This window comes from Lupinus angustifolius, chromosome LG20, assembly GCF_001865875.1.
Source record: "Lupinus angustifolius cultivar Tanjil chromosome LG20, LupAngTanjil_v1.0, whole genome shotgun sequence".
In the NCBI taxonomy this organism is placed as follows: domain Eukaryota; kingdom Viridiplantae; phylum Streptophyta; class Magnoliopsida; order Fabales; family Fabaceae; genus Lupinus; species Lupinus angustifolius.
Genome location: NC_032028.1, coordinates 10,776,251 through 10,793,423, shown reverse-complemented (window position 1 = coordinate 10,793,423; position 17,173 = coordinate 10,776,251). Strand labels below are relative to the sequence as shown.

Here is a 17,173-nt window from a genome sequence, read left to right as displayed (position 1 = left end):
TTCGGCCCCGACAGTGGTTCAGAACCGACTGTCTCCGAAAATTACCAAAATTTACCACAAAATAGGAAATAAAATTTCAAGACTAAAACTCAACTAGAGTTTCGTCTAATTCTTTACCGAAATTGCCCAGAAATTCATTTTCGAATATATAATTAATAAAAATATTAATAAAATCTTATAATTCGAAATCGTAAAAGTCGCGGTGTTACATGAGCCATCTGGTTTGAGTTTTTTTTTTTAAAAACCCATCTTACTGAAATTCATTTTTGATCATCTGGAAGCTTAACCAACTCCCAGGTCTAATTCTTGACAATTGACCGTAATTCTTACTCCATAGCTTTCTTCCATAATTTCTTATTAAGGGTTTTTTCAACTATGATAAGTTCAGTATCTGCAAATAGTGCAAGATATTGAACTAGTTCACCTTCATTTGTGATCGCATTATTAGGTAGGATTTCACAATCTCTTAGTCTAGCTGGTAGGTTTCTCATTCTATAGGGCCTGTTTGCTTCACTATAATCAATTCTAGCTTTTGATCGAGGCTCTATTCCACTTAAATTCAGATCTTCTGATGATATGAAGTTACTTGGATTCCATTCCAGGGGAACTTGAATTACAAGTTCTGTCATCTTCTGTTTTTCAGTCCAAGTGCTTGATTCATTGAAGTGCACATCCCTACGTAATAAGACTTAATTAGTCTTTGGATTGAGTAGTTTATAAGATCATGTGGAATGATAGCCTACAAAGATCAAAAGCTCACTCTTGTCATCCAACTTTCTTCTTTTCTGATCAGGGATGTGTGTATATCAACCTGATCCAAAGACTCTAAAGTGTGTAATTGAGGGTTTCCTACAAGACCAGACTTCCTCAGGCATCTTAGATTCAAGTTTCTTTGTTGGACAATGATTAAGAACATATGTTGATGTTGTTGCAGCCTCACCATATAAGCCATGTGTTAAGTTTCTAGACTTTAGCATGCTCCTAACCATGTTAAGAATGGTTTTATTCCTTCTTTCAGCTATTCCATTGTGTTGAGGGGTATAAGGTGCAGTAACCTCATGCATAATTCCATTCTCGGTGCAAAACAACTCGAATTCTTTGGAAGTGAATTCACCTCCTCCATCAGTTCTCAGCACCTTGATTGATTTTTCTGATTGTTTCTCAACCATACACTTGAAGGTCTTGAATATACCAAACACATCACTCTTGAGCTTGATCAAGTAGAGCCAGATCTTTCTGCTGAAGTCATCAACAAATGTGACAAAATATCTATTTCCACCAAGTGAGGGAACCTCAAAGGGACCACAAACATCAGAATAGACAATGTGCAGAAGATTAGTAGCCCTTGAAGCAGTGAATTTGCTAAAGGATGATCTTGGTTGCGTGTTAATCTGACAGCTATCACAGATCTTCTTTGGTATCTGAATTGAAGGCAAAACAAGGACCATTTCATTTGTTTTCATGAGACTAAGGTCTTTGAAATTCAAGTGACCAAGTCTCATGTGTCACAACCATACATCTTCACTCATTATTTCAACATTAAGACATTGAGATTCAATTGCATTGAGATTTACCTGAAAGGTTCTATTTTGAATGAGAGGTGCTCTTATGATCTTCTTCCTAGTTGAATCAAAGATATGAAGCTGACCATCCTGCATGCTCACAGAGAACCCTTTTTCTAATAGCTGAGCAAGGCTGATCAAGTTGTGACTCATGTTTGGCACAAAGAGCACTTCAGAAATCAGGGCATTCCTGCCATCTTTTCTTTTGATTATAACATCTCCAATTCCTTTTGCTTGGATAGTTCTATCATCAGCAAACTTATCTTGCTCTTCTTGCTAGCATCGAAGTTGACAAGCCACTCTCTATGGCCTGTCATGTGATTTGAGCACCCAGAATCCACATGCCAGATTTCTTCACTACTATTGCCTTGGCTTGTTGTCATCATTAGCAAGATGGATGAATCATCATCAGCATAGATATTATCTTCCTTCACCATGTGAGCTTCATCATGATGTTGTCTGTTGTGAGCATCAAAGTATCTTGGTTGTGCTTGGCATTTAGAAGAGAAGTGGCCTAATTTACTAAAATTGAAGCACTTCACTCTTTTTCTGTCTACCTTCTTCTTTCCTCCCCTCCAACTGCTACCACCTTCTCTCTTTGAGTAGGTTGATGCTTGATCAAGATCAGTGCTTTCTTGATCTTGAAGTCCAAAGTTGCCTGAGTTCTTCCCCCTATTGTCTCTCCCTCTTCCTCAGTTTCTTTCATTATTCTTACAAAAGTGTCTTCCATTCTTGTAAGTCTGAGCTTGCAATGCTTGACTGACTTTATCAGTTGATCTCTCAATGAGTCTTTGCTCATGAGCCTCGAGGGAACCCTGAAGATCTTATAGCTTCAAATCTTCAAGTCTTTTTTATTCTTCAATAGCAATAACTATATGATCAAAATATGGGGTAAGAGTTCTTAGGATCTTTTCGACAATGACTTGATCAACTATGGCTTCACCACTAGCCTTCATCTGGTTTGTAAGACAGATGATCTTGTTAAAGAACTGGGCAACCTTCTCATTCAACTCCATCTGCATCAATTCATATTGGCGCCTCATGGTTTGGAGTCCAACCTTCTTCAATTGTTCTGCTCCCTTGTTACATTTCTCTAAAATTTGTCATGCCTCTTGTGAAGATTGTGCTGAAGCAATCTTCTTAAAGTGTGCTTCATCAACATACTGATGTAGAAGACACATGGCTTTGCTATCCTTCCTTTTGTTCTCCTTGTGTGCCAATCTTTTTTGTTCTGTTAAATCTGCCTCAAGTTGAGGATAACCAAGCTCAACAATTTCTGAGATTTCTTGAAACCCCGTGATTGCCCTCATTTGAATGCTCCATCTATTCTAATTTTTGCCATCGAGAACATGTAGGCTAGCTGGAAAACTTGTGCTTGTGTGCCCCATCTAAAGAAAGCATAAGAAGGATATTGGAGGGGATAGAGTGCGTAGGATCTCACTTGAGCTTTTGATACCAATTTGTTGGAGGAACTTGAGTTCACTCTCTGCCTAAAACAACAAGAAGATTAGAAAGAAGAATGAGATGAAGAAGTCATGAGGCTGAGTAATAGAGAAGTGGAGACTTGGAGTTTTTGAGAAGAAGAAGAATGAGTTAAAGAGATAAAGAATTAGTAAAAAAGAATTCAACATTGAAATGATCTTGTTATTTAACAAACACAATACACAAGCTATTTATAGTAAGTTCACAACCAACTACCAACTAACTTTCAAAAACTAGCTTTAAATGGAAACTAACTAACTAGTTATTTCTAACAACAATAAATATGCATATCAATTATTTAAGTTCAAATGACTTGACGAGTAAAATATAAGAGTGGAAATGATGAAGTTAATGACACTAGACATGGATGTCATTGGATGTTATTGTGGCTTTGAGGCACTTTCTTAGACATAAGTGACTTAAATTTAATCACATTTCAATGGTCATAATATTTCTAAACATAATAACTTGTTTGGACGAGCTTAGTGAATGAATATATTTGTTTTAACATCAAAAATAGATTTTTTATAGAATAAAGTATTGGACGTGTTTAAAAAAATGGTTTTCTGCATAAAATTTCTTCATACATAAGGCTATTAAGCATGATTTACATTAATATGCATGTTATACTTTCCACATTAATTATTTATTATCCATAAAAATATCATGGGGAGGCATGAGGTTAACAAGTTGATTCTACAAAAAGATTTTTCACTTGAAAACTAAAATCACTATTAATATAATATATAAAAATTATTTCCTCAATAGAGATATTTAATTCTTTTATAAAAGATGATTTATATTCGATCATTATTAAACAAAATTTTGTAGATATTGTATGACGGCCCTTTTGGCATTTTCATTATGCAATAAAATTTGGGTTCAATACTTCAATTTAAAATATTAAGAATCAGGATCTTTCCATAAAAGAGAAAAGTGCCCGTTTTTTTAGAAATTTAATAACACTGACATTATAATTTATTTTTTCATTTCATGACTGAATAGAAATTTTAATTAAAGGGAAAAAGCTGAAGGATTCCTCTATTGATCAATCAAGGATTCAAAATATTTTTGTCTATTTAGTGATAGGTGAGATTTTAATCATCAACTTCTTTATTATCACTTCACTCTCTAAGTCTTTTATTATTAACATTTGACCACCTTATGACTCTCAAAAAGTGTATTTAATTATCCTTGCTAATATATTAATAAATATATACGGTTTTTTTCAATTGAATGATTTGGGATAGACATGTTTTTTCAATATTTCTTGTTGATAAAGTTTTAATGTTTCTTCCTCATAAGAATTTAATATTATAATTTTTTCAATTTTGTATAGGGATTACGATACTATCACAAACAGTGTGTTTAATAAAACTGATTAAAAAGATGACTCAAAGTTGAAAAGTCACTTGGGGTTGGAAGTCAGAGGGTAAAGGGTTAAGGTCAATAAACTAACATATTTATTAAAAGAGTGTAAATCTATACACTGACAGTGTAAAAATTTATGCACATATACTATATTATCCACCGTTTATTTAAATTATTATTTTATGAAAAGTCAACAATAATTAAGTAACAATAGTGGATGATGTAATGACAATATATAAAATTCATATAATGTCAATACATACATCTTTTTCGCTTATTAAAATTAAAATGACGTGGAAAAACTTATTAGACATTGGATTAAGACATATAACTATATAAGTCAATTTAGGGGACATATCAAATTATGACTTTATAATTCTGAGGTCTTTTTTTAAAACCTCATCATAACTAAAGAGGACTACAAACTTATTTTAGATTGAATATATAAGGATACAAACTTATTTTAGATTGAATATATAAGGATGTTGATTAATTATAATTCTCTCAAAACCTGTTCAAACTCACTAAAAATGTTAAAAATGTGTTACTCCCTATACCAAAGAGCTGTTATTGGCTACAAGAAAAGTTATAACATTTTGGTCTGGTTTTAATATATACAGTGACACATTTTATAATAAGTGATATCTCAGATATATATTAGTTTTTTGAGAGATGTGCCATGAAAACTTATTTTTTATTATTTCATTAGCACTTGTTGGATTAAGCAAAAAAACCAATTTATATATGAAGATATTGTATTTTTCCAATAATATGCATATATATGTCAGTTTATTTTTTTATGTTTAATGCACATTTGACATTTGGTTTAATTTTATTATTGAGTTTAATATCTATGTAATATTTTTTATACTTTTAATATATCATTTATTGTCTATGTATATTATTTTTGTTAAGAACCGATGATACTTCACACATGAATAGTAAATGATATGTTAAAAGTGTAAAAAAAATTAAATTATCATTGCATAAACATTAAATCATTCATTATTGTTTTATATGATATTTGCGGCTACTCATTCAATTATTATTATTATTATTATTATTATTATTATTATTATTATTATATATATATGCACTGATTAATTGCTTATAAGAATAATCTCCATAAAATATATTATTCGAACCAAAATCTTAATTTATGGAAAAAGAAGTATATATCACTTTGAACCGATTACTAGTTCATAATATTCAACCAATACTTTTTGTTGAGGTAAAAGGATTAATATTCATTTGATATTCAATTAATAATAGGCATTATATTATTCTTATTCATTTCATCCATTCTAAAAATAATAGCAGCATTGAGGTAGAGGAGGAAGGGGAAATTGAGGATCTAGTAAAGTCTAATCAAGGTAATATCTATGTATTGTCTCATTTATGTGTTAACCCAATTAAAAAAGTGATATCTAAGTAAAAAAAAAAGTCATAAAAACAAAATTATTTTTTTATATTATTTGGTGGAATGTGTTTGGCTTAAAACATGAATTTATTAGGATATTTGATCATTATCATGTACTAATAGTGTAAAAAATTTATTCATAATTAATATATTCTCTATTATTCATTTCTATTACTTTTATTTAAAGTTAATAATAATATAAAATAAAATGTGTTTGATACTTTGATACACTGACAATATAAAAAACATTTAGTGCATACACATTGAGCAACAAAGGCTAAGGGCCTTGGGCCCCTCAGTCCATAGAGATCATGTCACACTTGAATATAATTTTCTATTTATCTATATGAAGAATACATATGATTCAAAAAAAAAACATTAGTACAATTTAAAATTTTCAAACATCGAATTACTTACTCCCTTCGTCCCTAAAAGGTTGACAATTTTTAATAATTTTCTTTATATTTGTTGACAATACAGGACTAATAGTTTCTAAAGCAGTCAAAATAAATGGCAGAAATAGTCACATGCTTAACAGAACGACAATAAAGAAAATTATTTTGCAATAGAAAAATTCAAAATGTAAAGCTTGGATAAAGCTATTGAGACATAATTTTATAAAATTAAGATTGTAATTAACAGGTAATATATATATATATATATATATAATATATATATATATATATGCACCGAGAAGAAAACAATAATTGAGAAATATCAACTCAGTTTTCATCTGAGGGATTATTGAAGTGAATAAAACATTCAACCAAATTGCTCATTCAAAATGATAAACAAAAACTTAGTTGACCCTTACTCATGTATGACTAATCTCACTAGGTGCACATCCTCTCTTGTATATATCGGAAGATCTTCATCCATGAGTTATAACATTCTTTTATGGATTAAGTGAAAGAAGTATATAAGTAAGCTTGACACCACATATTGACCCAAAACCTTAAGACATTAGGTCTATGAGTTCATCCACTTATACGCTCTTTAACTCATTCGTTTTGCTTAATGTGGGACTTCTTCATTCACACTTGGAATACCCAACAGTATCATCCAATATGCGATAAGTTGTGATTAATTATTTAAACTTAAATATATATTTTTAACCAATTGCAATTCATAATACATAAAGTGATACACACATTGCTAGATAACAAATATGTACCCAATATTATCCTATATCACCATAGATTAAGGGCTGTGATACCTCCAAAGGGGTTAATGAACACAAAATGTCAATTTCATGAACATGACCTCGTCTCTGACCACATACAAAACTAATTTAATTATTTTATGTTTTCAACATATGTTGTGCAAGAAATATGTGACTTCATTTATCATTTTATTTGTTGAAAAAAATATGTAAAATAGAAATTCACTAACTAAGTTTTTTTATAATCAATCAGAGCAAAAATGACATATAAAATGAAACATTTTTTGGGACAATGGATATATTATCATTAAATTCTCATAGATGCTAAATGGATCACTAACACAACACCTTATTAGCCCCATTTTAAGAAAATTTTCCAAAGCATAACAGATAATCACTTTTGGAATTTGACAATAGCTAAGCCTTTTTTGCCATTTCCATGCCCCAGCTGTTCCAGCACTTCAACAACAAGTTATTGGATGCAGCTAAGATTACCTTACCTTAAACTCTAAAGTTTAGAGCTTTTACAATTATTAATGAAAAGTCTTCACATTGCATTTTAGTGCCAAACCAATGGAAGGTAAACACAGATTTTAATATCTATTATTTATGTGTGTCAAATCTTAAACTCAAACACAAATTCCATAATAATAATCAAGTTTTTATTAAGGAGGTGAGTAAGCTACATCAACCAAACAACATCAAGATAATATTCCATCATAAATTATATTATTGATAAATCATTAATTTCTAAGATTTTTTTAATTATTTTGCCTATAACTTTTTCTATTCTCCCCTTTCTCTAAGAATTATTTTGCATTTGATCTACTTCCTTTATTATTGGTCTCATTCATGCATATTAAAACCAACTTTCTCCCTAAGACTAGTATGTAAAATCACCTAACACAACATTGTCATTCTCAAATACAAATTCCATATTAGAGGAAAATACATTGGTGTGTCACATATGCTTTAATGAATTAGAGTAATTAATTATGATTTACACGTCAGATTCTGTTTTGTGTACAATCTTATCACCTTAGCAAAATAAACACTATATTTTTTCTTCAATAACGTTTAGTTTATGTAACTTCTCTCCAAGAACTGCAATACTGATTAATTGTTAATTCTAAAGTATTCCCACATCCACATTCTACCAAAGGAAAGAGGTTACATTGGGAATTTTGAATAGGGCAAAATTAAATTAAAAATATTGAAAACATAAAGATGTTAAATTTGTTTCCAATTATCCACCCAATGTGGAGGGTTTGGTGAAAAGTGAAAACAATGGAATGATTCCATTCCATTAAGGGATAAAAAAATCTCATAGATTATAATTTTTATTTCTTTAATTCTATTTATTTCTTCTCAGTTTCCTTCATAAGAAAACAACAATGTTATGAATTGTAATGATCATTCATATGTTATTTATCTCTTAATAAAACCACTGAAGAAATTAAATTGTGATGATAATAAAACTATCTTAATAGATTTCGTAAATTTTATTGGCACCATTTAGTGGTCCTATAGAAAAGAAAAAGACAAACTTATCCGATACGTTTAATAGTCGAATCACACGTAACAATAGCTCCATAAAAATATGCAAGCTCCCTCTATTATTTTTCTTTGTCGTTAAAAAAGTGGCACGGTTGTCACTTAACTCACTAATGAATGGGAGAAGATTCATTTACTCCATGAACAATTTTTTTAACATCTTAACCATCAATTTTAAGAAAATTATTCAATTATTTAAATTAATGAATAGATATCATTATATTTCCTTACAATTAGTGGCTAAGAAATGGAGTAAATTTCAAAAGATAGGTAGATCCCTTCTCATCTATTATTATAATAAATAGTTAAACATCATTCACACCTAAATTATGACTATACTATCTACTCACTGTAATTTAAATATTTATATAAAATTATTAAATTATACACTATCAATAAATAAATAAATATATATATATATATATATATATATATATATATATTTCTCCTAAATTATATAATAATTTAAATTAAGTGGATGATAATTAAATATGAATGTTGGATAATAAAAATGTATAAAATTCATACATTATCAATATATACATATTTTTCTTCTAAATTATATACAAACTTTAAATTAAATCAACCACACATTAAATTATGCATATATAAATAAGTTCATTCGAGAATAAATCAACAACATCAAGAACCCAGAAATCAAAAGCGGAAAATTAAAATTTGTCTAAACGAAGAGCATGTATTATGCATGTGAACGAAATACATCATGAGTGATGATGACATACAACATGCATGCATCACATAATACAATTTTCCCAATTTTCTGTCTCAAAAAGAAAAACAAAAAAAACAAAATTACAAACAAAAGGGGATCGAAGGAGAAATTTCTGTAACTCTCTCCCATCTTCGAAACAGACCAATGGGATGAACCCACGTGTCCTCCTAGACACTCCAGTTGGTCTCACAAGTGCAAGAAACGGGCAAGTTGTGTGGGGTTCACAACTCCAGGGAGGTGGGTCCCACCACCCTTCAACAAGCCCGCCACCTCAGCATACCTCTCCTTCACCTTCTCATCCTCCGTTGATCTCCGGCACGGTGTCGCCGCCGCAGCAGCCTCTGTGCTTTCCTCCTCCTTCCCCTTCAGCTTCTCCCCGGACGGGGCCCACGGCTGGCCCATGAGGGTGCCCTTGGTTAGGTACTCGTGGGCCAGGTAGCCCGCTAGCAAGTGATTGGACGGTACTCCGCTGCTGGTGGTAGCTGATGAGGTTGTGGGCCTAGGAATGGGCTTATTAACAGGGGTGGGTAATTTTGTGTTTGTGGGCTTGGGCCTGGGTTCATCTCTTTCTTTGCGCTTATTGGTAGTGCTACTAGGTGTCAAGACACGACGAGGAGGTAAACGCATAGTTTTGGTATTCATGGCTTCCTATCTGCATGCCACGTCACTACCCAAATCACTAGGGAAAAAAATTCAAAACTTAAATTATTTAAAAAGGATTAAATAATTATTTAATGGCAGGAAAAGATGGGTGGGTAAAATTGAGAAAAATGGGAGGGTAGAAAAGTAAATTGACACAGAAACAGATGGGGTACGCTTATGGTGAAGAAAAGGCGATTAAAGAGGAGAAACAACAAGAAAAATTGTCCCCAGAATCTGACAAATTTTGGAATAATTTAAAAATTGAAAAGAAAATAAAAAACGAAGAGATTAGAGAGAGAGAAGAGAGAGGAAGAGAGAGAAAAATATGAAACTGAAAGGGTAAGGTGCGAATGCGCATCGCGTCAGGAACCTTTGTATTTATAGTGGTGGTTGTGATAAATTGCCCTTAGAAAGTCGTGGAAATTACGTGAATGCCAGTTTAGTTGAAATGACTGAATTGTCCCCAATTGTTTTGTATTACTTGGGCTTTTTCGCTTTTGAGATAGCCATTGTCTACAAGCTACCAAATATGGGATGTTGTCCCCAATCATGTCCTCAATTTTGTTTCTAACTAGTTATAATGAAGTAAAATTGATAAAATTATGAATATTTAATATATTTTTATTGACGTAATATAATATAATTGGTTTGAGACAAAGTTTGGGACAACAGATCTTTGTCCACTAAATATATGAATACAGTGCGAAGCATTTGTGCAACTTTCCATATTTACCCGTGCTCGGCTTGGATTAGGATTTTAATTAATGATTTATGATTTATATCCATTTATGCCATTTAATATTAAATGATATTTAGTCAAGATACATGAATTTATTTATTTTTGAGAAAATATATATTCTACAAAATTTTAGCAAATATAATAGCAAAAGAAAAAGAATTGCATGTTTTTTATATTGCCGAGAGTGTATGTATCTTGTTGATACGCAATACTTATTATTAGGGGATCTATATACTAAACTTTTAGCGCTAATCAGAGATCGCTTTTTAATTTTTTTTCTTTGTTTGTTTGGTTTATTTTCTCATTAGATTTGTGAAACACCAATGTGTGATGTATGATGAAATATATTTGAGGATAATCTCATTTTATCTTTTGCCCACATCAAACATCTTATGACTCACCTGGAAATTAAGATAAAAAAGATAAATATACGATAAATTATCATATTTTGCTGCACTCCAAAGTTTGGTAAGCTAGCTATTGATCAATCATATTTCCTTCATCCAATGTATTTTCTATCCCTTTGAAAGTGGAGTTAAAAATAAACATAATAAAATAGTGCATCATTTCCCCTTCATATTATCACAATTGAACACTGTGATCATCATCCACACCATCAAATTAATATCATTATTATTGGTTCACACCAACCACCAAACAAGATAATAGTTTTTTCTTATTTCTATCCAACTCTATAATCACTCGTTTCCATTATATGAAAATACATTTGTGTGCATTTATTTATTTAACCAAACATATTTCAAATTGTTTATACTTTTTTCTTGAAATTCATCAAAATCTTATTTATAACTATTCTAAAAAAGGTTGTGTATAAAACATATAAAGTTAGGCAACTCTGTAAATAAATTGGTTTTTCTAAAATTGCATTTTTGTTACTTTATTTTATGAGGAGAAGATATATCCATCGAAAATGTCAATACATTATATATTATTCATGTTTAATAATCATTGAATCTTCAACAAAAGTAATATAAATGAGAAATGAATGATATGATAATTGTACATAAATTTTTATAGTATCATATAGATTAAATGCATCAATACTAGAACACATTGAAATTTACTCAAACAATTATCCAAATTAGGGTTTTTCTATTATCCTCATTTTCTATCTTAACTGTGCGCGGATTCTCTCTTCTCCTTTTGTCTGCAACTTCTATCCAACAAAACTGAAGACCGTTAGATGGATGTATCTGATGGTTGGGATTAAAAGCCAAAATTCATCACCAAAAATCCCTTTAGATCAAACTCTCATTGTCCTTATACTAAAGTTCAAAAACATAAGCAGGCTAGTGAATTTAGATCCATTAGCATTTGTAATGTAATCTTTAAAATAATTATAAAAACCATTGCAAATAGGTTAAAAGGGATTCTGAATGTTACTGTAGGTGACTATCAAAGTGCTTTTGTTCCAAGAAAGCTCATCACTGACAAAGCCATAATTGCTTATTGATGTTTTCATTACATGAAGATTAAAAGAAAGGGGAATAAGGGAGTTATTATGGCTCTGAACCTATGATAGATTTGAATGGTCCTTTCTCCAAGACACCATAATCCAAAAAGTTAACAATGATTCTTTGTCATAAATCATGTTTTGCATCAATAAAAACATACAATGTTAATTAAAGTTTTAAAACATTTATTATTATTTTTCTGTTTTTAATTTATTATACGATATGATTTTTGACTTAGATCATTATTTAGAAAATGTGTCTACATATCAATCTCTTAATGGATACCCTCTCTGACCTTGTATTTTTATTTTATGTTGTGGAGATACACTACTATGGGGATATCCAAAAAGCAGGTGTTAAATTTTGTCAAAGACCAAGTATGGAAGAAAACTGAAGGGATGGAAAGAGAAGGTCCTATCATGTGCAGGTAAAGAGGTAGTTGTTAAGGTTGTCTTCAAAGTATTCCAACTTATGTTATGGGATGCTTCAAATTATACTATCTCAGTTATTCTGCAATCAGATAGAATGTGTATATGGTTCTAGATTTTACTGAGGCGGTGATGTTGAAAATGGCATCAAAGAAAAGTGGTGGAATGGGTTTTAGGAACTTTTATTCTTTTAACAAAGCCTTGTTAGGAAAGCAGTTATGAACATACATTTACCATACATGTATCACCTACCACATATGATACCCATTTGGTTTATCATTCAAAAAGTATCTCATAAAATTAATGTAATTAATATAAAACGTGGTGTAACCAAGTGAATCATTTAGCAGTACTAAATAATTACAGTGTGGAAACTCATAAATAATGAAGATAACTTCTCATCTAAAGCTAGATACTTTTTATCGGCAAAAAGTATATAATTTTATTATAATTCAAAAAAAATATAAGGTACATGATATATTAAGTTGGGAGAATTACAAGTTGTAGATAATTAAAGAAGTATATTGAAGGCAATTATAATAGGTAGTTATCGCAACCTACTCAGAATAGTTTATTGCAGTTCCATTCCTCCTTCCGTTGATCCACAATCATGTTCACCTTTACAGATTCAATGATCTATTATAGATAAAGCTTGATTAAGTTGAAGATAATATTATTTTTAGCCAATCAAAGAGACCATATTGTTGTTAACCAAATGACAACATTCTAGAGTTTCCAATCTTTTTTATGCTTTTTCATACCCATGTGCATAATGAAAGGATGGATTTGGTCTAGTGGTAGGGGATACTAATGTCCAACAAATTGTAGATTGATAGCCAAACTAGTTTAAAAAGTGTTCAATATTGGATTCATCGAAGTATCATTACCCCATCCTTGTTTGGTATAAAGCATTTCATGAACAAAGGACCTAGTAAAAAATGGCTCTATGTGGCAGCAGAGATGTGCGAATATAGAGTGATGTCTGGATTTCTGGCTATAAACAAAGAAGTGCCTTTATAGTGTCAAGTCATCCTATTACACTTTAATGGAGCAAAATCATGCAGGTCTCTGCAGACATGCTGTGAAATTGCACATACCTTGTTTTGCTTCTCCTATAACTCTTCATATTCAACATGAAAATGTAACAAACTTCAATGACTGGTTCTATGCTATCCTTCAAGACCAAGATCGACAAACAGCAGCAATCATCTTTGAGCATATTTGGGAAATTTGGTAGCCATGGAATGAATGGGTTTTCCAAGGTAAGAGGTGGAATTGCTACCAACTGTTGCCAAAGGCTAGCTCTATTTCATTAGTTTAGGCAGACACTCACGTATCCTCTAAGTCTAAATCAAATAGTCACCACCAAAGGATGTTATTGAGACTGTGTTTTAAATTGCAACTACTGTTAGATTGTGTTTACTACAAATATGAGAAAAATAGTGGGAAAATGTTGTAGCTGCAATTACAATATTATTGCTACAATTGTGATTGAAAAGTACAAGTGAAAACACTGCATAAACGAGAACTTAGATGTTACGATTAAGGATGGAGTGGTTACTGATCTTGGTGCAGTTTTACATAATTACAAGGGAGAGACCGTTGGGTGAGCCATGCATGCAGGTGGTATACTGTTTATGTCTTTAAGATAAATAAAGATTTTCTCTAATAATTGAGAGACAAATACTTATTTTTATTTTATTTTCAATGACAAAATTTCAATTTCATTGTATTTAAAATGATAAAAAAAGTCACATCATATTATTTTTTCTTTATTTTCGTAGTATCTATGAAAGTATTCTTATTCAAACGGGTCATTAATGTTGCAGCTGACTTTTTTCATCACCAAAGTTCATTTTGAGAGATTGTCTAGAGTTAGTGCAGCGAACCAATCAGATTGGTCCTTCTTATTTCCACTAGATGGTCCAAGACTACAAAAGCTTAAGGAATAACTTCCATGTTTGTGAAATTTCTCATATTAAGAGGTTAAATATGTTGTAACTTCAATAATGGTTCTCACTCTATTGTCTCTATCATCTTATGAGTGTTAATCATGTCAGCTTAGGAAACATGTTTATAGTTCATTAATTCCCAATGTGTTTCAATAATAAAATTATACCCCTCTAGTTCATACAAATGTTTGCATCATGTTATTCTTTCCCTTATCATTCACAAAGGTATCCGATTTACTCGTGATCCTTATCTTATTTATACTTTCTACAGTTATCACTATTTAATCTTCCCTGTACTTTTCTTTTCTTTTTGTCTCCTCAATGTCTCTTTTCATAATTCTTAAGAGTACATATGAAATGAAATCCTTACATTATCGGCATGTAGATCAGTTCCTTTTCCTTAGGGTAAGTCTACTATTGGATGCAGATGGATCCATGTTGTGCATGTTGTCCTAATAACAATATTTTTTGTTTGAAATTCAGATTGGTGGCTAAAGGGTATACACATATCTATGATTTGTATTAAGATGATACATTTTTCGTATTGTAGTGTTTGCATTTGTTCATCTTCTCTTTTCCATGGTTGTCATACGCCACGTACTAGCTTGCTGAACAAGTTTACATGGAGAAAGTGAAAAACCACTTGATGATTTTGTTGTTCACGATTCTGGATTTGTTTATCCATTACCTTGCATGGGTTGAAATAGTGCCCGTGGCCATGTTTGTGGGTATTTAGCATAAGTATTCAACAATTTGGTAATTCACAGTGAGAATTACTTTGTTTTTATCTTCACTTTTCATAAAATAAGAACATGAATCTAGTTGTGTATGCATATACACGACATTATTATTACTAATAATGATGAATATGGCAATGGTCAATTGAAACAAAACCTATTTGATAACTTTCAAATCACAGGCTTAGCTTGTGGCATCTTTGTTGTTAGATAATTTGTAATTCAGTTAGTTAGTTGGTATATACTTTCTGTTTATAGCAAGTCAGTTAGTTTACTTTGTAGATTGAACAATGCTTAATGCAATAGAATCACATCTCATACTTACCTTTTTGCATAGTTCTTCTTCTCCTCCTCCTCTAGATAACATCTTCTTCTTCTTCCTTTGCCTCATTCTTCTTCGTGCAATCTTCTATCTTCTTCTTATTCACAATAGAAGCAAGTAAACAAAAGTGGTATCAAGAGCTTTGTCCTAAGTGTTCCTTTGATTCTTGGATCTGTGGGAGAAGGAAACTCATTGATTCATTCATGGCAACCAACAGTGGCTTCACCATGACACTGCCCACTCTGAACAGCAAGAACTACGAAAGATGGCACATTCAAATGAAGGTCATATTTGGCTATCAAGAAGTACTTGACTATCAAGAAGTACTTGACATAGTTCAAGATGGTTATCAATCAGTAGATGAGGATGCAACTGAGGCTCAAAGACTCGCTCACAGAGAACGCAAAAAGAGAGATTGCAAGGCCTTGTTCATGATCCATCAATGTGTGGATGAATCGAATTTTGAAAAGATTTCCAGTGCCAAAACAACAAAAGAGGCTTGGGACAATCTTGAAAAATGCTATGCTGGTGCAGAGAAGGTAAAGAAAGTTAAGCTTCAAACCTTGAGAAGAGAGCATGAACTGCTGCAAATGAGAGATGGTGACACAATTGCATATTACTTCACCAAAATCTGATCATTGACAAATCTGATGAAGGGATGTGGTGAAGTAATGAGGGACCAGTTGGTAGTAGAACAGGTGTTGAGGACTTTAAACCTCAAGTTTGATCATGTGGTTGTTTCCATAGAGGAGTCTAAGGATCTTGAGGTGTTTAAGATTGAAGAATTGCAAAGCACATTAGAGGCTCATGAACAAAGAATCAAGGAAAGGAGTTCAGAGATAAATTCTGATCAAGCACTCCAAGCACAGACAAGCAGAAGGCCATTTAATCAAGGAAACTTCACAAAGAAACTCAAGAATAAATGGAAACCTGACAAAGGAAGAAACTATGAAGGAACTAGGCATGATTTGATAAGAAACAAGAAGAAACAAGAAGAAATTTGATAAGAAGAAAACTCATTCTCTGGAAACAGAGGCAGCGGACAAGATCAAATGCTAAGGAGAAACAAGAAGAAATTTGATAAGAAGAAAATTCAAGGCTTTAATTGCAAGAATTTTGGTCACTTTGCATCTGAATGCAAATTCAAGGCTGCTCATGGCAGTGGTCCATAAATTGAAGCCGGGTTGGCTCAAGAGGAAGAATCTGAGGAGGAACATGTCCTACTAATGGTCACATCTGAAAAAGAGGTCAAGGATGATTGCTGGTATCTTGACATGGGGTGTTCTAACCATATGTCAGGCAACAAGGATTGGTTTGAGAGACTTGATGAGAATACCAAGAGCAGAGTGAAGTTTGAAGACCATAGCTCCATCAATGTTGAGGGAGTTGGAGATATCTCAATCAGGAGAAAAGATGGGAAGAGTGCTAGTATCAAGAATGTCTTGTATGTGCCCAAAATGAAAAACAACCTACTTAGCCTTGGCCAACTACTTGAGAAAGGTTATGAATTGACTATGACAGACAAGATGTTGAATGTATATGAATGTGACAAGAATCTCATCTTGAGAGTTACACTATCCAAAAATAGAACCTT

At 31.8% G+C, this 17,173-nt stretch overlaps 1 protein-coding gene across 1 annotated transcript; it reads right to left on the bottom strand.

Moving 5' to 3' along the window:
• Positions 9,229-10,256, bottom strand: LOC109335157. Its single transcript, XM_019571245.1, has one exon. The coding sequence runs from the start codon at positions 9,924-9,926 to the stop codon at positions 9,471-9,473; it is 456 nt and encodes a 151-aa protein (XP_019426790.1). The 5' UTR covers positions 9,927-10,256; the 3' UTR covers positions 9,229-9,470.